Source organism: Medicago sativa, chromosome 4 (assembly GCF_051527215.1).
Source record: "Medicago sativa cultivar Bolivia chromosome 4, Bolivia_mono, whole genome shotgun sequence".
Taxonomy (NCBI): domain Eukaryota; kingdom Viridiplantae; phylum Streptophyta; class Magnoliopsida; order Fabales; family Fabaceae; genus Medicago; species Medicago sativa.
The window spans coordinates 27114669-27136642 of NC_140752.1; the positions used below are offsets into that span (position 1 = coordinate 27114669).

Here is a 21974-nt window from a genome sequence, read left to right on the forward strand (position 1 = left end):
ACCCTAAATCTTTTAAAAAGTGGTAATTTAGAACTTTTTTTCACTTTCTTTTGAAAATTAAAAGTTCAGCCGTGAAATAAAATAGTGAGTCAAAGCTAACTAAATAGCTATGATCTCCAAAAAATGACGCGACAATCGGGGACGTGCATATTGAAGGTCCTCCACCCTCCTTGTGTCTCCGAGGTTGAGTTCTTGATTGATTTCGTTCAGTTGATCCTTGAGATCCTTTAGCGTGATATCGACCCAAACCTTGAACGAATGACGGGTTCCACCGTTGAAACGTACCTGAGCTTTGAACAAATGAGGGTCCATTGTTTCAGATCTACACCATTAGAAATTAAACTATCAATGAAAAACTCATTCGAACATTTCATCAAACACTTGGAGTGCAAATTATACATAAACCCTAAAAATCATAACTATAACATAAACATGCAAAAAATTTAACAAAATTAATCAATTTATATCTACTCTTAAAATGAATCATATACTCTTACTTGTAAATCTACTCAAAAACTAAAATTAAAAAAAAAAATAGAAAACACAAAAATTTAAATTAACCTAAAACTCATAACTATAACAAAATCATGCAAACATTTTAACAAAATTAATCAACTTACATCTACTCTAAAAATGAATCATAATATGTAAATCTTCTCAAAAACTAAAATTATAAATAAAAAAGACAACAAAATTTACATCAACCTAAAACTAAAATTATAAAAAAAGAAAAACAATTATAACAACTAAAATGTATGTTAATAGCACTATGATTACTTACTTGTGATTTTGTTGAATAAATTTAGTTTGGATTTTTAGAGAGACTGAGAGAAATTTGAGAAATTTTGAGAGATTTTGAGAGTAATAATGGATGAGAGAGCTTTTGCCTGAATTTGTATCAGGATCGCATCGGTAGTTAACTGCCGATGGATCCCGCGGCAGTTAACTACTGCTGGTTCTTTACGCATCGACAGTTAATTGCCGCCAGAGAATTTCGGTTTTTTGTGGTGTTTTTCAGCCTTATGTGATGTGTCAACAACAAATTTCCTACGAGTGGTTGGTGAAACATCTTCTATTTTTTGTTTAATAGTGTTTTTGTAGAGGAGATTGGTCCATTTTTGTCCTTAGCTCTTTACTTTCAGAGTTTATATTATCGTTACAAAACAGATAAACCCCCCTTCTTGTGTTCTCGTCGTAAGTTGGCATCATAGCAAGGTACCTACGGAAACACTTAACCATGTTAGAGAAAATATCCTAAGAAAAACATGTCTTCCCATATGTGCATCTCCACCTCGAAAATTGATTCCAATAGTGATTCCTTTTTCACTAGAACTCCTATGTTTAATGGAGATGTTGTTTACCGGTGTTTTTGGTAAACAATAGGACTGGTTTTGATTATTACTGGCAGGATCAAACCAGAGATCTTAGGACATGTTGTGCAATATTTTTTCAGAAAATACATGAATGTTCAACATATTCATAGTTTCCTTTATGAACAAGATGAATAAAACTATTTTTTGTATGAAGATAACGTCTTTCTACATAAAGTAGTTTAAGTAAATGCAAGTAAAAGACTTGAAAGTTTAAATGCAGAAACTTAAAGAAAATTTAAATTGCATTGTATTGAATGTAAAGGTGGTTCGACAGATCAAGTTACATACATTCTGTGACTCTTTTCTCTAAACGTTGGTACTTCGAGTGCTAGAATTCTATAAATGATTTATGACCCGTTTTTCCTATGAACTTCAGTTGCATTCACAGCTAGATCACCAACACCATTCTGCACTATTTCCAACAAATATTGTGCTCCAAACAAGTTCTTCATCACTGCACTCCAACTTTCCCAATTGCGTGCTTCAAGAATTGGAAGATGAGTGTTGAAACTACTGCTACTATTCATGGTTCTTCCTTCAGCGTTTCGACCTTAAAATTGCGTGATTGAAGATCTCTATTACCCCTTAGAACGAAACCAGAGGGTCTTGATGACAACTTGATAGTGCAGCAAAACTACTTGATCAACAAGTTAGGGTTTTAGGGTTTTGAGTTTTGTTGGATTAGAGAGAATAGAAGAATAAAAGAATAATGAGAATAGAAGTATTTGATCGTGTATTATTTGATCTATGAAACTATACATGAGGAGTAGCTTATATACAAGTGTATGCTAGGTTACTTGAAGTACAAGTCATGTAACAACCCTAACAAGTATAAGCTATATTCTAGGAAACTTTGTAACAAATAAAAACAAACTAAATCTCTAATGTGATTAATCAAATAAGCTTGATTGGATCACTTAACAACTTGAATTAACAAACAAACTAACATAACGTTGACTAATAGTGTATGTTCATTAAACGAAAACACATCTAGAAGCATCACAAATTATATTTAACTGAAATGGCAAGGTATATTACCAATTGAATTCAATATCTATAATAAAAAAATGACATAGTTTCAAATACCACATTCTTCTTGTTCTATCTATATTGTTACCCAAAAAAAAAAAAAATACCGAAAGAAAAACATAAATTTACAATACAAATTTAAAGGGACATTCATCAAATAATAGTTACATCCAAAAAAAAGTAAACATAGGATGGCGAACACTCAACACTTGATAAAAACCACTTGATACTTAACTTCGAACCAAAAATCATCATCGACAACAAAAAAAACCTCGACAAAATCATGACCAAATTCAAACTCAGTTCACTCTGCTGCAATATTTTCTTATCTGACCCTGGTATCCAGTTAGAGGGCTAAGATTTCCCATCTTAAACATCGCGTTAGCAAAATCGAAGCTGAAGAGTAACGGGTTATTGGCGTAAGCCAGAACTTTGTAATCGGTAGAACCATTATTATAGAGTTGTTGATCAGAATGCAAAAGACCTTTCTTGTTCAATAAGTTTCTGTAATAAGCATTGTCAAAGAAATTTGGAGTTGTGGTGTCTAAAGAAGCTAAGTTGTTATCACCACCACTCTTTGGACATGGTAAAAACCCTTGTAATGATTTTGCGTAACTAGACCATCGACCCGTGCTCCGCACGGGTCCTACCAGCTTAATATAGGGAGTTGGTTATATCTGAATCAATATTATAAGGGAGTTGGTTATAACTAAATCAATGTAAGTAATTTTTTATAAAATTCCAATTACAATAAATATTAGTCGTATAATGGTGACTTTTAGTAATATAGTTTGTTGCTACTATTGGAATGCAATACATTAAAATAGCGTACAAAAATCGTTGATTTTCAGCACAACTTATCTTACATTATGAAATACTTCTCGGTATACTACATTTGAAGTCACATTGGTATCTTGACCACTTTCATCTGTTATAAGCATCTTCAATCCATCTCTTGAGGTAGCCCTTGATATTGCAACATATAACGCCGTGTGAAAACATAGGACTTGACAACTATATATCCCAACTTTCTTCAAAGATTGTCTTTGACTTTTGTTAATAGTCATTGCGCAGGAAACACCTATCAGAAATTGTCTTCGTTAAAATTTCAAAGGCATCCTGACATCAGAAGGTGTAAGAGATAATCTTGGTATAAAAACTTTCTCGTCTATATTGCTTCCAGATATGACATTTCCTTCAAGGACAAATTTATCCATTGCATTATACTGATTTTTTTATCTATATTCCTTAACGACATCATTGGAACACCTTGTTAAGTAATTATATTAGGGGTTAGTGTAAACAAAGATTACATTCTCGTCTTCATCATTAGTTATCAATATCTTCAACCCATACCATGAGACTACTCTTGTAATTACAACATATAATTAACCATGTAAGAATAAAGATGTTGAAAAATATATCCAACATGTTTAAGTGATTTATTTGACTTTTACTTATGGTTATTACGAATGATACAACCAACGAAAATTGTCTTTGGTAAAATTTAAGGAAATTCTTATATCATATGGTGTCAAAAATAACCTAGGTATACAAACTTTGTGGGATAACCTTGGGGTTTATTATAACATAAATTTCAAGATATATATGATATATCATTATTATGATTTTTGTACATAGATTTAAGATTTTTTTCTTTCAAAATGATCGATCAATTAAGAATTTTGTTACCAAAGTAAACATTATGATTAATTTTTTTTTTGTTTGTCAAAATTCAATCCTTCTGTATTTAGAATATCTCTAAACAATTATATTTAGCACACATCATGTTCAGATTTTCTCTTCTTAATAGAACATCACTTTTAATTACTCTAACAAATTGGAACAATCGAGAAGACGAATTGAAGTCAAAGAAGCAAATGAAAGTGTGTAGACTAAAGAGATATATGTTACATAACATTAATATAAACATTAGAAAGAGACAAAAGGAAACACAGTAGTTATGCAGGAGCACTAAAAGAAACAGAGAGAAATAAGAACCAAGAGAGCATAAGAAACCATTCAAAGAAAACAAACCAAAACTAACTACGCTGGAGAGCCAAACTATTTTGAAAAAACAGCTGAAGACCAATACAAACATCGAGTTAAAGAAGACTATAAAAATCTGTAAAATTAGCCAATTAAAACAACCATATGTATACACTGTCATAGGGCAACAACTCCTACGAATTCTCTAGTACCCACTTGCTTGGTAATAGTATGATGTGGGATGTTTTGTGCCTGCCATGCTTTTAATTTCATTTGACTCTCAAAATCTAGCTGCAAATCATCAAAAGTTTTCAGTTAGATCAATCAATTCACATATGTCAATCCACAATCAAAAGTAAGCAGCAAATAATCTTTTATTTTCTTCACAAATGGCTTAGAATGCCACTCTAGTATGTTTAAATATGCATACATAAGGAGCAGTTATTGCCTTCCCAATAGATGAATGTCAATTTGCAGCTGTTCCGTAATAGATGAATGCGAAGTAAGGAAAACCTGCAACGATTCCAATCATGAAGGAGTGAAATAAAATAAAGCTCATTTTAGACAATATCCCTCCACAATCCAACAGCACATTCAGATAACATAAGATGAATAAAACTGTGTAAATCAAATGAACGGTTGAAGCCATAAATTGACATTCAGATAGTTTTTTTTTCTTCTTTCCTTCTAAACAATTGCCAATAGAAGCGCCCACTGCAGCAAAAACCAAGAACCAAAACATTTGAAATGAGGAGCGGCCAAATCTAAACATTCATAGCATACCTCAAAAAACCAAAGCCGAAGTGCCATGCTACTAACTTGTAGACCCAAAAAATTAAAACCAAAATGTAAAACAGAACAGTAGCAGAAAATTAAAACCAACGTATAGCCGCAATGAGAACCTATACTTCAAGAATACTCCTCTAACAAAAAATGCATCAGTCTAAACCACATCGAGACCACTACACCAAACCCTTTTTTTTTTCAATCGGCCAAATATTATTAATAACCGAGACTCTCGCAAGGGGCAAAGAGGCGATGAAAAAGAAAACAAAGATGCCACATGTAGGCGTAACATCCACCCAAAAACACACAAAACAGCCCTAACCAAAAACCGAAAAAAAAATGGCGCGCAACAGCCGTGCTAACAAAGATGAAGCAAAATGGCGTAAGCTATGAGTTTGAAATCCAATAAAACCACCAAAATTCAGACTCATAGCTATGCCTCCACCTTCGAAAAACACAACACTGAAAAGAGCTCCCATAGAACACCTAACAGCGGCTGGACCAGGCAATAAAAAACACCAAACAGATCTTGTAACAGTAAAAACAGCAGCAACAGCTGCTGAAACTGTCATGACAGCAGCTGAAACTGTCATGACCGCAGCATAAGCGCTGCCCAAAAAACCACCTAACAGCCGGGACCAACCCGACGCAACATGAATATACGACATTAGGTTAGCTAATCTAAAACACATGAACAACATGAATATACAAACAGAATTAATCATAACCCTAAATCTATATCTATACTTAATAAAGTAAACAGGATCATATGAAAAGAAACGGAAAAACTTATGTAGTTTAAGAAAATAGTATTTGTTAAGATCAACCGTTGGACTCACGTATTTTCATATTGACATCCAGAAATATGAAATAGATTTCATAGCTGAAAAAAGAGAGGTCGTAGAAATTAGTATCATACAAATCCAATGAAAATCAACTAACATATAGATTAATTTTAAATTTCATTTTCAACCATAATTCCAAAGAGAGCATCTAAGAATTACCTTAACGGTGGAAATCCAATCGTCACCGAAATGTTTCCCAAGGCTTAGAAGAATCCATAGCCTCTACAATTATCTCATTCAGGGATGAGAGGAACAAATCAAAGGAGAAAGGAGTGATTTGGCGGTGAGGAACAAATCAACTTTAACTTTCAGGGATGATGAAGGAAGAAGAGAGGTAGGAACAAAATTTAGAGAAAGAGAGAGATGGAACATTAAAGAAAAGATGGATTGAAGTTGAAGACATGACAGAGATAAATTTTGTATTTTTAGAAAACGAAAATAAAAAATTGATCGTGGGAGACAAAGCAGTAAATGCACCTTGGAAGAAAAAAAAAATTTGAAAAAGCAATAAATGATGTGTCTTTGACTTGTAGGACACGTTTTTAAGGCTAGTTTAGAAGGCACAATGGCTTGCTTAACACACCTAAATTATATGTTTGGGAGGGAAAACACCAAGGCAATTAGGGTTAAGCAATTGCTTGACCTAATTAGCTTTTAGAGTAAGTATGATATGATTAGGATCTATGTTGCTTTCGTTGTAAATCCTGTTTCGGAAGAGGCCGCATTGTGCTTTTCCTATTGTGTGAGCACCTATATAACAACAAATTCTACTTGTTAAAAATATATATAAGAAGTAGATGTTTGAACAATAAATTTGAGTGTAAAAATAATTTATGGAGGCGAAAACAACGAATCCTAACATTAAGCTTGAATTAGTCTTAGATGCAAAATTGATTCTAATCTAAAATTCCACAACTATATCAAAATCAAATTTAAATCTTCAGAATCAACTTAATATTGCATGGCTATTGAACTTATTAAGAGTATTATGCTGATCATTTTGAGTATATTCTTAGAAAGTAGACCACTTGAATTTCAAGATACCTAATACCTATACCTCTTGCATGGTATTAATTTTTCATTTGCATATAGTTTTTTTTTTTTTTATAGCATCAAACAAGTTTTATTAGAACGCAATGAAGAGCACAAGTGGTGCTAAATTAACCAATAAGATAAATTATATGATTGTTATTTTTTGCATTATTAATAAGAAAATGGCGATGTTGACCATAAGACACATGTTAAGAAATCCAGAGATGGTCCTTATGGGATAACACTTGTGTACCATAATGGTATATACCATTGTCCAATTAGATTGTGCCACGTGGCACACCCTTTAAAAAATATATCAAATAAAACATTTATAAAGTAACATTGGTAGGTGGCGCACTCTAATTGGCCAATGGTCTACACCATTGGTACCTTAATGGTACACAAGTGGAGTCCGTCCTGATGTCTTGAAAAAACATTTAAATTTTTTTTTTATTGCACAATTATAAATACAAAGGTTAAGTTTTTACTACATTAGCAATAACATGTGCCATAAGGGATTTCCATTGCAAAAATATATGATTGTTAAATTTGCTTGCATGCAATGGATATTTACCTGATAAAGCAACCATTTCATCAGCTGAAAACCCCTTTTTCTTGAAAGCAGCAATAAGGCCATCAAGATCAAGAAATGGCGAAGGTAAATCAGAATTAGCAGCATTGAAATCTGCAGTTGTTGAGTCTCTTCTTTCTCATATATTTGAGAAAGAAAAGAGAAAATTATTTCAAGAAGAATACTTACAGCAAGAACAGCATCTCTTGCTGCAAGTGCTAATATATCTGCACAGGAAACAACATTGGGACAGCGTAACTCTAATAGAGCTTTTACACTGTCAATGATTTCGTAACCCCTCAGAGAATTGGCATTGGGTCTGGCATTTTGTTCTCCCTTGAAAGTTGGTGTGTCCTTTAACAATACTGATGCATCACACCCCTTCGAAAATCAAAGCAATTAGAATTATTTTGTTAAGGGGCCAAAATCGCAACTTCTTGAGACAGAGGGCCAAAACTGCTATTAAGCCAAAAAATTATAACTAGATACGATAAAAAAATGAATCAAAGCAGTCATGAAATTCGAATTTTATATGATTCGAAGACTTACTTGAACAAAGCAGTCATGAAAATGAAGACGAAGCAAGGATGCACCCAAACGAGGATCTTTCAATACAGCAGTTGTTATTGCTGCCCTAACGATTTGAACAGCAAGAGGACACCTTGTAAGATAAAAAGAGGTACTCAACTCACTAGAAGGATTAGGTATCAAATTAGACACATAAGTAGTTGCTGAAGGAATTACATTTGAAGCTGAGACTATGCCAATAAGACATATCGACACACAAAATGTCACCATAGAACGAGGAAAAACACCCATGTTAGTATTAATTTTGAGGAACTCTCAATGTTATAGTTTTGGATAATTAAGAGATGTTTTTGATTTGTGCTTGGTTGATGAAATGTGTCAACTATTTATACATGAAGGAATTAATTTTTTTGCTTATTTTTTGTTTAAGGTTTGGACACACGTCTTATTTGATTACAACATGAACATTGTGGAGGACCATTCCTGTATGAATTTTCATAATAAATTTTGATTATATACAATGTTGTTAGCTGGATTATGCTAAGCTAGTTGACTAAATGATATTCTGCAGATATTGTGGCGAATGCCACTGTCCTAAAATAAAATATGTATTTTGTTGGGGGAAAATAAATATATTATTTATAGCCTGCCTATACAGTCTTCAATATTAGTGAATTAGAAAAGTTATTTTGATACATCAAAAATGGAATCTTTTGTGTTAAAACTTTCAAAAAGAATTACTAGTACACCCTCTACCTATAATCTTTGGTTTTTCTTTTCTTTTCAGCTTTTATTTGTATATCCAAAATTTTGCTTTTTTAAAAAACTAAAATACAAATAATGTTTTTATTTTTGGCACTTTTTTTTATTACTATGAATGTCGTTTTTTGTTTTGTCCATATGCTTACAACAACCAAAAACATAAGTTAAATGGATTATATTTTTATTAAATGAATTAAGGGTAAAATGGTCTAAACTTATTTAAATTTATTATTTCTTAATATATATAGTCTGAAATTTTAAAGGATCAAATATTCTCATAAAAAAATACATAATACTAAGGGTGGATTCAAGTTGTCACTTGTTTATCACATGTGATTTTGCTTTTCAGGTTCGGTTTAGTATTTTTCATGTGGTTAGGATGGGATTTAGTGTTACCTCCAGAAATGTGGTTAGTGTGTTTGATGGTTTTCAGACACGAGGTGTGGTGGTAGGGTTAGGTAATTGTTCTTTTTCGGTTAGGCATTTGGTTTTGTGGTTCATATAAGAGTCCCTGAATGAAGTTTTTCTTTAGAAAGACCGGCTTAATTGAGCACCTCATTGATAGGATAAAATTCTCCTTGTCGAAAGAATTTTTTGGCAAGAACCATGGGCATCGATGTGCCTTCTACGAGTGGTTGGTGAAACATCCAATGATTCTATTTTAGGCTTAATAGTGTTTATGTAGAGGAGATTAGACCATTTTTGTCCTTGGCTTTCGCATTGGGTTGGCTGCTTTGTGGCTTTCCCTCTCTAATGTTGGTCTTGGGAATTTTGTCTCTTGTGTGGCTTTTTAGAAGTTTTGTTTTTAGTTGTATGCTATCTTGGCTTTTGTGTTCTAGTTGGATTATGGTGCACCAAAGTGGTTTGAAGAACAATTACCTATAATTTTGGTCTTGATAATAATTGAGTATAAGAGAACAATGTTATCCATAATGTTTGCTTCATTCGTAGAAACCTAATTCTTATCCTTTACTCAACGAGTGAAGACATGCTCAAAAGAATGCTACCAAAGCATCTCATACAATAATTGTATGGTTGTGTTAGTCACAAGAGGATAAATGAGCCTATGCTTCGGATACGCCCAAGATAAAAGTGAAGTTTATACGCAAGAGTAGTGTTTGGTCGTACTTTCCTAATAGTAATAGATGATCATTTGCACTCTGTATGTGGTCAATGAAGATAAAAGTCAAAATGTCCATCAACTTTTGACGTAGTATCATTAAAGAACAAGAAGTCATTGTTGGTAGTTTTCTTCAAAAAAAAAGTCATTGTTGGTAGCTCCTCCTCCGGTGATAAGCTTAGCCTTTGATACCAACAAAATCTCTAATCATGTGGAGGCTTGCCCTCTAAAGAACAATTTTGTTATCTTATGATGAAACTTTCCCTCCAGAAATTCAATTGTAGAGACAACTGGGAAATAATACACAATGTCCAATGGCGCATAATGTGTGTGAGAATTGTGGAAGTGTGTAATGGATAAATTGACAAGTGCACAAAATCGTAACATGTAATAAAGTAATAAGTTATCATTTCCACATGTATTGTCATTCAATGAAGCAATTAACGTAATTTATTGACTAAAAACAATAAAAGACAATATGGTTTTGCAAGTTTGAATTGTTTGCACAATAAGAGTAGTTGTTTGATTGTAGAAAATTAAAAGGGATGGATTCAGATGAGCAACAGTGATTAAGATTCTTCTCTTCTATCTTCTATGTCGCTTTAACACCTAAGGAACCCTAATAAATTCAAGGTTCATATTCATATGTAATTATTCTGGTAAATGGTGTATTTATATGATTGTGAGTTGTGACCATCAAAGTATGAAATGGGAGTGAAAGTAAGGAATAGCCACAGGTCTAAAGATACTTGGGGTGCGTTTTCTTTAACCAAAAAAAATAAAAATTGTGTTAGAAAAATTCAGAGATTTTAAAAAAAATAAAATCAGAAGCTATTCCTCCAAACCCATGTGTTAGTCACATGTCCTCGTGAGCTTAACTTAGTTGGTATGGACAATGCATAATATATGCAAGGTCCGGGGTTCAAACCCGGCCACCACCAAAAAAAAAAGTACATGTGTTATCTCCTTGTTTTCGAAAAAAAAAAATTTAAAAAAAACTAATCTAAATAGCTTTTCATTTTAGAGACAAATTAGATTATTTTGATAAAAAGATTTTTCTAAAAATTCAAAACAAACACTGAAAAATGACAAAACTGGTTTTTATTTTAAGAAAAAATTTAAAACAAATGTTGGAACAAGAATGGTTCATACAATTCCTCAAGGGTTTTGATGATAACAAAATATTGAAGAACAATTGGAATATTAACATATATATGTTCAAGTGTGCTGAATCAAAGAATGAATCTATCATTGAAAAATGAGCATATGAAGAGCATCAAAAGGATCAAGTGAAGCGTAGAAGACTGTGGTAGAAGATTTAAAGGAAGGTCAACCAGGAGTCAACGTCCTTAGAAAAAGGATGCCTCACAAGCTGGAGAGTTACCTTAACAAATTCTGTGAAGGTCATCAGACTCAGAAGCAGACGACCAAACTTGGATGACCCTCAGATTTGAGAAAATTTCTGAGGGACCCAGAATCCACTTAGGTTTTGTACTGCCCATATCATAGTATCTGATAGAGCAGTTCTTTTGTTTTCTTCTGTCTATGTGTGAAAACAGAGAAAGGACCTCAAGAACAAAAGGAATGCAACAAATAATTCTACTTTCAGCAAAGGAAATTCAAAGGACTATTCAACGGAATTATTCATATCAGGCAAAGGACCAACATTCTTGATTGAATTTTCTCAACGACTCTATTTGTGATGGCAGTCTTCTCTAACATCTCTCAAATGATTGCCTATATAAGGAGCTGAAGACCTGAAGAAGAATAACAAGACTGTGTTAATTTACTGTGCCATTACTTTGTCAAATCAAATAGCGCAAAACACTTAGGATTATTGTATTCAAGTTTATATCTTAGAAATCCTAAAGAGTCTGTTCATTTGTTCAGTTTCCACTACCATTGTTAAATCCAGTGTAAGAATAAATTGATTTTTTTACTTGTGTAAACATTTACAAAGTCTCTTGCCTGCGTGCTTGAGCATACAATTCTCTTGGTGAAACCCTTAGCATCTAGGAAGTCTCAGTCAGTGCAAGGAAGTCTTGAGCATTTGTGCTTGAGCAAAGAAGTCTCTTGAAAGTGTCCTAGAGCAATTTGTAATCCTATGAAATTATAGTGAAATCCCTTAGAAGTGCAAGGCAACTAGACTATTCCTGTGTTGTGAGAAAAACTAGTATAAAATTGCTTTGTGTTTACTTTCTCTCTCTGTCTCTTTATCTTTATGTTCTGTACTTATCCGTTGCATTCAGACTCTAAGTCAGAATCTGCATAGCTCAGATTCTAACCAAATTTTTAACACTTAGAAAAAGAAACCACAAAAATCTAACACAATTCAGTTTGTTTAACAAATACACCCTTAATGAGTTGGAAATGCCACGTTACATCAGAATCAGTTTGTTTTTTAAGTCAATTTATTAATTTCCATTTTGGCCAATTACAAATATAAATAAAAAATATCCACATGATTTTTGGTCAAAATTTGACTGGGGCTAGTAAATGAGTAAAAAAGTAAATGTAAAGAGTAAAAACTGCACAATGGATAATAGAGTGTTCAAATTACAAAATTAAGAAGTAAGGGAAAAGAAAATACATTTAAGCAAAAAAATGGAAGGTATGTCACCAATTGAATTGAATATATATAATAAAAAATAGTCATAATTTGAAATACTAAAAGAAAATAGGAAATTACATTACAAAGGGACATTCATCAAGCAATAATTATACACGAAAAATGTAAACATCTTGAATACTTCTGCCATGTAATACTTTTTAACAACTTGATACTAATGAACAATATTTGACACATTTATGATTTAATTAGTACTTGCACATAACCAAATTCACACTTAATTCACTCTACTGCAATATTTTCTGATCTGACCCTGGTTTCCAGTGAGAGGGCTAAGATTTCCCATCTTAATCATCGCCTTAGCGAAATCGAATCTAAAGCGATACGGATTTCTGGCGTAAGCCAACACTTTGTAGTCAGTGGAACCGCCGTTATAGAGTTCTTGATCAGAATGCAAAAGACCTCTTTTGAATACTAAATTTCTGTAATAAGCATTGTCAAAGAATGCTGGAGTTGTGCTGTCTAAATTGGCTAAGTTGTTATCACCACCATTCCTTGGACATGTGTTTTGCAATGATCTTCTGTAATAAGGATTTATGTTGCTTTCGTTGTAAATCCGGTTTTTGAATACTGCACATTTTGCTTTTCCTATTGTGTGTGCACCTAAAGAAAAACAAATTTAACTTATTATAAACATACAAGTGCATGTCACGCGAGATGAACAATAAATTTGAGATCACGTTCGGAGACAAAAACTATAAATTTCGACTTTAGGTTTTTTTTTTGAAGAAAGAAAGAAGGAAAATTTCGACTTTAGGTTATAATCAACTATAGCCGTAAATTTAATTATAATTGTTCTCGCCAAAACATATGAAAATCAAATATAAGTCGTCAGAATCAAGTTAGGCATACTTGGTACGTATTCTCGTACGTGTTATTGAATTTTTTTTCTTCGTGTTTATTAGCTAATTGTATATAGGTTGGAGTATCTCTTGTACGTATTGTTGTTCTTTTTCGTGTTTACCTGATAAAGCAACCATTTCATCAGCAGAGAAACCCTTTTTGTTGAAAGCAGCAATAAGGCCACTAAGGTTAAGGAATGGAGAAGGTAAATCTGAATTAGCAGCATTAAAATTTGCAGTTGTTGAATCTCTTCTGCCCAAACGAACTCCCCAAATAGGTCCACCAAGCTGGTAATATATTTATCATTCATCAACACTATTAGGCCCAAATTATACATGCATGTAAATGTACATAAATAAATATAAATAATAAATTAATTATCAGAAAAATTTAAATTACAGACAGAGAACATAAAAAGAAATTAAATTAGTTTTCAATTTTATGCATGTAATGCTTAAAAACATTTTATCAACGTTGAACTAGAAACAATTATTAATCAGACTTTATCTAGTTTCTGATTGAACTTCATATTTTGTCACTCGACTGTTGAGACCAAAAAAAAAATATATTTATCGCAAATTTAACTTCTTTGAATTAACTATTTTTTAGAGAAGAATACTTACGGTAGCAACAGAATCTCTGGCTGCAACTGCTAAGATATCTGCACAAGAAACAACATTGGGACACACTGCTTCTATTTTAGCTTTTAAACTGTCTATGAATTCGAAACCCCTAAGAGAATTGGCATTAGGTCTGGCATTTTGTTCTCCCTGGAAAGTTGGTGTGTCCTTCAACAATACTGATGCATCACACCCCTTCAAAAATATAGCAACAATATATAAGAAGAATATTTATAGAATCAATTTTAAAGATAAATGGAGCTACAAAGACTTACTTGAACAAAGCAGTCATGGAAATGAAGACGGAGCAAGGATGCACCCAAGCGACGATCTTTCGACACAGCAGCAATTATTTCTCTCCTAATGATATAAAGAGCACGAGGACATCTTGTACCATAAAATGTAGAACTCAACTCACTATAAGGGGTAGGTATTAAAGAAGACACAAGAGTAGTTGCTGAAGGAATTACATTTGAAGCTGAGACTAGGCCAATAAGACATATCATTACACAAAATGTCACCCTTGAATGAGTAACAATAGACATGTTAATTTTAATTAGTAGCAACTCTTAAGGTATAAGAAGAGATGTTTTTGATTTGTATTTGGTTGATGAAATGTGTCACCTATTTATAGATGAAAGAATTATGTATTTATTTTTTATTTTTTTGGGAAGGGGTGTTAGGGTACGTCCATTCCTATATGATTATTTTTTTGGACAACCATTCCTATATGATTATTTGATAATTATTGATAATTAAATTTTGATTATATGCAATATTGTTAGCTGGATTGTGCTAAACTAGTTGACTTAATGATATGTTGCAGATTTTATGGCGTATGCCACTCTCCTAAAATAAAAATTATCCGTACCCTATACCTTAGGTAATATACAGTCTTGAATTTTTTTTTTTTTTTTAAGGGTACAGTCTTTAAAATTTATCAAATGGAAAAGTTAATTTAGATATATCTAAAATGGATTCTCGTGTGTTAAAATTTTCAAAATAATATTACTACACTTTATGTCCCTCATCTTTGGTTTTTTTAAGTATTTTACTTTTGCCTCAAAATTTTGGTTGTTTTTGGAAATCAAGATAATTAATTTTGTTTTTCTGTTGGCTATATATATTTACAAAAACTAAAATCATGCACTAAATGAATTTTAGTGTTTTTTGTCACTATTATAATATGGTCACATTTTTTTTTTTTTTGACAAATTAAAATAACTATGGTTACATTTTCTCAATATACAGATAATGCTTGTAAAAATTTCAGTTCAAATGGTCATCAATCTATCAACGTCTGATCATATTACACTTTTCTCTGGACTTTCGATCAAATTGTTCAATCAAGATTAACATCATCGTGAAACTCTGCATGCTTAATGGACATGAAACTATTAAACAAATAAAAGGAATATTATATGTTTATTTTGAAATGGAAAGGAATATTAGATGTTATAACGTGTTGATCACAATGCATCATAGGATATAGGATTAAGTAGAGGTGTTTTGTTGTGTATTTATTTTAACAAGGTAGCAAACACGATTGTTATATTGTCCTAATTAAGAAATCACGACAAATAATATATAATACAATGTCTTAGTATAATATTCGACTTGATTCTCTTTTCCATTTTTTCAACAAGAAAGAAGTAGAAGTGTTATATTTTACTACTTTATAATTTTTCCTTATCAATAAATAGGAATGATCTGGCGTATATATTGTGACTTGCCTTTTATTATATATATATATCTTATCAATAATAAATTGTTTTGCTTTGTGAAAAAACTAGTTGAGTGTATATAGTGTAATTCGTATAAAAGTTAATTATGTATAAGATTTAGTAAAGACTACTTTCCAACACGCATGATTCTAACAATTGAAAGAGAATGAAAGAATATCTTTTTGAAAAAGTTATATAATTACAATGTAAAGGTTTGAAAATTTCTTTTCTTGGTTGAATTTTTCTCCAATTTCGGTTTGGAAGACTTCTACGTCAATGAATTTAGTTTCACTTAGTTTAGCTCTATTAGAATATTCTTTTTCACTAATTTAATGAATTTAGTTTCATTAAATTAGTTTAGCTCTATTAGAATATTTTAAAATCCTTGACAAAAAAAAGAAGTTAAAATCAAGTGAGTATAGGGGAATGAAACATATTGGAACTGAGCAAAACAGAACCGAATGAAATAGAGGTTTCCTTTCATTGAATATTCCATAGTTTCATTTTAATTCCATTATTTGAAACGTAAACGAAATAGAATAACTTGATACGTAACTTTTTTATTCAATTTTTATTCTTTCCTTTAAATATTATAATGTAGACTTTTTTTATATAAAAAATTTATTAATGAGAATTACAAGGGTACTTCAACCCCATGATTGTAAACAATTAATGGAATTACTGCACCAAGAGGCAAAAACATAAAAGCTCTTAGGAGAGAAAAGGTTGCAAAGTGGAGAATTGGGAGTTTCATTGGTTTGAGTCAATTAAGGAGTTAGAGATCTTAAGTTTAAACTCGAAGGAGAAACAACTAATCTAAGATCTAATTTAATTACAAACATTTGTTATTAAAAGCAATAAAAAGAGGAGAAATGGCTTCAAACCCATAACCAATATGTGTATTTTATACCCCATATAACCTTGAAGCATAAAGGGAGACTTGTCCTAGTGTTTGCCTTCCTCTTGAATCGCTTCAGTCTGAATGAACCATTACGAATGAGAGGAGATTTGTATTTATAGGCATGGTTTCCACTTGAGTTTGGGCTTAAAAACTGGTATTTTCTACTTAAAAGTAGCAAAAATTAGTTCTAGCCTGCTCCAATCATGCCCTACGCTCATGGCTCGACGTATGGGCATAAAATGCCATGCCCTGGGTGCATGGCGTTGATGGTGATTCTCGGGAATTCGGGAATTTTATTTTTCTGACAGGTTGTCTAACCTCCCTCTTCTATGTCGTTGATTTAATTTGTTTCAACCAAACAGTGGTGCTATGAGTATATTGGATTGCCTTTTGATATCAAATGGATGGGTGAGCTCTAGGATGCCTTTGACCACTGTCCCATCAGAAATTATAGGGGTGGCAGTGGTGAGTCCGGTGGTGTTGATGGTGATTCCCAAGAGTTCGGGAATTTTATTTCTCTGACGGGGATGTCTGACCTCCCTCTTCTAGGTCGTAGATTTAATTCATTTCAACCAAACAGTAGTGCTATGATTAGATTGAATCACTTTCTGATGTCAGTTGGGTGGGTGAGCTCTAGGATGACTTTGACCACTGTGCATTGTGTTGCGGTGCTCTTTGGCGCTCATTCCCTTTTTCTTCCCAAGTTAAGAACAACCATTCCGCCGATGCAAAGTTTTTGTCTTTTGCAACAAAGAATATGTCTTAAAAGTATCATATACTTGGAAGGGAAAAAAAAAAAAGCTGCTGCCAGCACCCCCTTCGCGCGGAAACCGCCACCGGACCACCGTAGAGCCGCCGCCGGACCACCACCGACAGGGACGAAGGGAGGTATATAGCAAAAGGGGCTGTCGCCACCCCAAGAATCATGTACTACTAGTTATCCTCCATATCAACATGCAGTACTTCCATGTAACAAAACAAAAATATATTCTTTCAAAAAAAAAAAAAAACAAAAATATATAGTACTCTCCCCACTAATAATATGAGTAATCAATGCTACCAATCTTGATAACTAAACTGGAATAGCGTAATAGTAAGGGTTAATAGTGTTTTTCACCCCTGTAATATAGGTCATTTCCGGTTTTCGCCCCTGTAAAAATTCCGGTTTGATTTATGCCCTTGTAAAAAAATTTTTTCCGGAAAACACCCCTCCCCCCTCCAACTCAGCAGATTCGCTGACGTGGCGCTGACTTGGCTTTTTTTTTTCATTTTTTATTTTTTTTAATGCCACGTGTAAAAACAATTTCCAGGTCAGATTTTTTTAAAAAAAATATTTAAAAATAAATTTTAAAAAATAAAAAAAATCCAAAAAATAATAAAATATTCAGTTTTTTTTTCCAGAAAATTTAAAAAATCGAAATTTTTTTTATAAAAAATAAAAAAAATCCAAAAAATCATAAAAATAAAAAAGTTTTTTTCAAAAAATTTAAAAAATCGAAAAATTATTTATAAAAAATAAAAAAATCCAAAAATATATAAAAATAAAAAAGTTTTTTTAAAAAAATTTAAAAAATCGGAAATAATTTTAAAAAAATCCAAAAAACATTCAGTTTTTTTAAAAAATTTAAAAAATCGAAATATAAAAAAACAGAAAAATAGTCATATTTTTTTTCCAAAAAATTTTAAAACCGGAAAAAAAAATTAGATTTTTTTGAAAAATTTAAAAATTAGAAAAAACCTATTAAGATTGTATTTGGAAATTTAAAAAATCAGAAAATATAATCAGATTTTTTTAAAATTAAAAATATTTTTAAAAATTCTGGAATTTAATTCTCAAAATACAAAAAAAGTAAATTTTCAAAATTAAAAAAAAGGTCAGATTTTTTATAAAACATTCTGGAAAAAAAATTAATTTTTAAAAATCTGAATACAAATTTAGAGGTTTTTATAAAAGTCATGGAAATTCCATTTTTCCTATAATTAAGCTCTTCCTTAGAGGAGGTAGAAATCATAAATCATAAATCTCATAAAATCTTTTCACGACGATGGCAAAACCCTTTGATATTATTTGAGAATAAAAAGTCTTACTATAGCCCCAAAATGGATTTTTGTTAGAATCATTAGGCAAAAAAAATAATTTTTGGAATGAAATGATTTTTTTCGCAATATTTTATTAAAATTGTGGTATAAGATTTTCGAATAAAAAATCTGAATTTTTCTATATTTGTATTCAGATTTTTAAAAATTATTTTTTTTCCAGAATGTTTTATAAAAAATCTGACCTTTTTTTTATTTTGAAAATTTACTTTTTTTGTATTTTGAAAATTAAATTCCAGAATTTTTAAAAATCTTTTTAATTTTAAAAAAATCTGATAATATTTTCTGATTTTTTAAATTTCCAAAAACAATCTTAATAGGTTTTTTCTAATTTTTAAATTTTTCAAAAAAATCTATTTTTTTTCCGGTTTTAAAATTTTTTGGAAAAAAAATATGACTATTTTTCTGTTTTTTTATATTTCAATTTTTTAAATTTTTTAAAAAAACTGAATGTTTTTATGATTTTTTGGATTTTTTATTTTTTAAAAATTATTTTCGATTTTTTAAATTTTTTTTAAAAAACTTTTTTATTTTTATGATTTTTTGGATTTTTTTTATTTTTTTTCGATTTTTTTAATTTTCTGGAAAAAAAACTGAATATTTTATTATTTTTTGGATTTTTTTTATTTTTAAAAATTTATTTTTAAATATTTTTTTAAAAAAAATCTGACTTGGAATTTTTTTTTTACGCGTGGCATTAAAAAAAAAATAAAAAATGAAAAAAAAAGCCAAGTCAGCGTCACGTCAGCGAATCTGCTGAGTTGGAGGGGAGAGGGGTGTTTTCCGGAAAAAAAAAATTTTTTACAAGGGCATAAATCAAACCGGAATTTTTACAGGGGCGAAAACCGGAAATGGACTATATTACATGGGTGAAAAACACTATTAACCCTAATAGTAATATTATGACTTTTCACCAAATTTTTACACAGACAAACTAAATAAATACGCTCTTCTTTTTTTGGTTTTACTCAAACTGCTATTCTTTAAAAGGTGTAACTTATTTTTTTTATAATTTAAAGGGTGTCACTTGTTCATTGTATTTAAAATTTGAAGCAGAAAACTAATAAAGAATAGCATCATTAAGCATTAAGTTCAATAAAAAAAATAGTAAAAAAATATTCTAATTTCAACATTCAAAACAACACAAGCTCAATGTCGACCATTATTATAGTTTCATAATAAAATGAGTACAATGTTAGTGAGAATAAGGTTTCATAAAACTAGAAATATGATTTTTCTGCTGAAATTTCTGACTATTTATATCGAAAATGATATTGTGAAGACATTTCATAAAAAATTAGAAAAGAGTTCTGGCAAATAAATAATCGAATAAATTCCTTTCCTTCGGTGGCCGTCTGGTACTTCTGAAGTCTGTCCTGTCCTCTCTTCCAGTTTACTTTCTTTCCTTTTTCAAAGCCCCTACAGGTATAATTTCTTCTATTGAATCTATTTTTAAAACATTTTTTTGGGGGGGTAGTGAGGATAATAGGAAAATAGCCTGGATTAGTTGGGAGTCTATTTGCACTCCTAAGGAGGATGGAGGTTTGGGGGTTAGGAGGGTGGGAGATTTTAATATTTCTTTGTTGGGAAAGTGGTGTTGGAGGATGTTGGTTGATAAGGGTGGGTTGTGGTATCGTGTCTTGAAATCGCGGTATGGGGAGGAGGGGGGGCGGTTGAAGGATGGAGGGAATGTGAGTTCTTCATGGTGGAGGTCGATTTGTAGGATCCGAGAGGGGGTCGGTATCGGTGTTGGTAGTTGGTTTGAGGACAATATACGGCGGTTGGTGGGTGATGGAAGGGAAACTTTATTCTGGTATGACAAATGGGTGGGGGAATTACCATTACGATTGAAATTTCCCCGCCTTTTTGATTTGGCTGTGAATAAAGAGCGAACAGTAGAGGAGATGAGGAGGTTAGGGTGGGAAGTGGGAGGTGGAGCGTGGGAGTGGAGACGTCGGTTACTAGCTTGGGAGGAGGAGAGTGTGGGGGAGTGTTATGTTATGCTTCATAACGTTGTTTTGCAGGATACATCAACTGATACTTGGCGGTGGTTACTCGATCCAATCCATGGTTACACTGTTCGAGGAACATATCACTTTTTTACTACTTCAGGGGCAGGTGTTGACAGATCGCGGGTTGATGATGTTTGGCACAGGTCTATTCCCTCAAAGGTGTCCTTGTTTGTATGGCGTCTCCTTCGTGACAGATTGCCTACTAAAAATAATTTGGCAACGAGGAGAGTTATTCAACCAACAGATACAGTTTGCACAGCTGGTTGCGGCGATTTGGAAACAACTTCTCACTTGTTCTTAGGCTGTGACATTTACAGTTCTCTTTGGTTACTTGTGTTGCATTGGTTAGGTATTTCATCAGTTCTTCATGGAGAGCTACGTCAGCATTTTGTGCAGTTTACTCATATGGCTGGTTTGCCTAGATTCTCTTATCTTTATTTACGGTTAATTTGGTTTGCATCTGTTTGGGTGATTTGGAAGGAAAGGAACAACCGTGTTTTCAACAATGTGGCTGTGCATCCTTCCGTGCTCCTGGAAAAAGTTAAACTTAATTCTTTTTTGTGGTTAAAGTCAAAACAGGGTGCTTTCTCTTATAGTTATCATGACTGGTGGAAAAATCCGTTACACTGTATGGGTGTCCACTAGTGTTGATTGTTTGTTAGTGCACCTGCGTTTTGAGGCACTGTGACTTTGTAAATACTTTTGTTTGCTTCATCCTTTGCACAACTTGTGCGGGGTGATTCGTTGTTAATATTACATCATTTTAGCTTGTTCAAAAAAAAAATAAATAATCGACTATTTCTATGTGTATTTTCTTTTGTGGGATATATAGTATTTTATTTATATTAAACTAAATTTTCTGCAATTATCAGTAATCAAAGTTAGTTATTGTATTTATTGCTTATTGTTATTTTTCGCCCCCCTCGATATTTTTTCCTGGCTACGTCCTTGACCACCGACCACCCAGATCGCCGCCTTACTCCGCTGCCAGACCACCACCGACCACCCGTGTCGCCGCCGCAAGTCGCCGGACTCCGCCGTCGGATCACCGCTGGTGACTGGAGCGCCACTTACTCCAGCTGTTGATCACGGCAGTCAATTATAAATCTGGAA

The 21974-nt window shown here is 32.2% G+C and overlaps 3 protein-coding genes and 2 long non-coding RNA genes across 5 annotated transcripts; 1 reads left to right on the forward strand and 4 right to left on the reverse strand.

The window, feature by feature from the left end:
- Positions 1-2452: 2452 nt before the first annotated feature.
- Positions 2453-7828, reverse strand: LOC146927397 (cationic peroxidase 1-like). The gene is made up of 4 exons (XM_085707068.1): positions 7815-7828; positions 7629-7759; positions 6693-6772; positions 2453-3013 (listed from the first exon to the last, which is right to left on the reverse strand). Exons 1-4 carry the CDS (start codon positions 7826-7828, stop codon positions 2702-2704), a joined length of 537 nt encoding a protein of 178 aa, XP_085563194.1. The 3' UTR covers positions 2453-2701.
- Positions 4529-6690, reverse strand: LOC146927398 (uncharacterized). The gene is made up of 2 exons (XR_015005662.1): positions 6182-6690; positions 4529-6060 (listed from the first exon to the last, which is right to left on the reverse strand). It is a non-coding gene; the product is annotated as an uncharacterized LOC146927398 (long non-coding RNA).
- Positions 7829-7892: 64 nt separating the features above from the next.
- Positions 7893-8563, reverse strand: LOC146927399 (uncharacterized). Its single transcript, XR_015005661.1, has 2 exons — positions 8175-8563; positions 7893-8006 (listed from the first exon to the last, which is right to left on the reverse strand). It is a non-coding gene; the product is annotated as an uncharacterized LOC146927399 (long non-coding RNA).
- A 4175-nt stretch (positions 8564-12738) lies between these two features.
- Positions 12739-14729, reverse strand: LOC146927400 (cationic peroxidase 1-like). Its single transcript, XM_085700674.1, has 4 exons — positions 14403-14729; positions 14131-14322; positions 13629-13794; positions 12739-13267 (listed from the first exon to the last, which is right to left on the reverse strand). Exons 1-4 carry the CDS (start codon positions 14670-14672, stop codon positions 12882-12884), a joined length of 1014 nt encoding a protein of 337 aa, XP_085556800.1. The 5' UTR covers positions 14673-14729; the 3' UTR covers positions 12739-12881.
- A 5724-nt stretch (positions 14730-20453) lies between these two features.
- Positions 20454-21506, forward strand: LOC146927401 (uncharacterized). Its single transcript, XM_085707069.1, has one exon. The coding sequence runs from the start codon at positions 20454-20456 to the stop codon at positions 21504-21506; it is 1053 nt and encodes a 350-aa protein (XP_085563195.1).
- Positions 21507-21974: the final 468 nt, after the last annotated feature.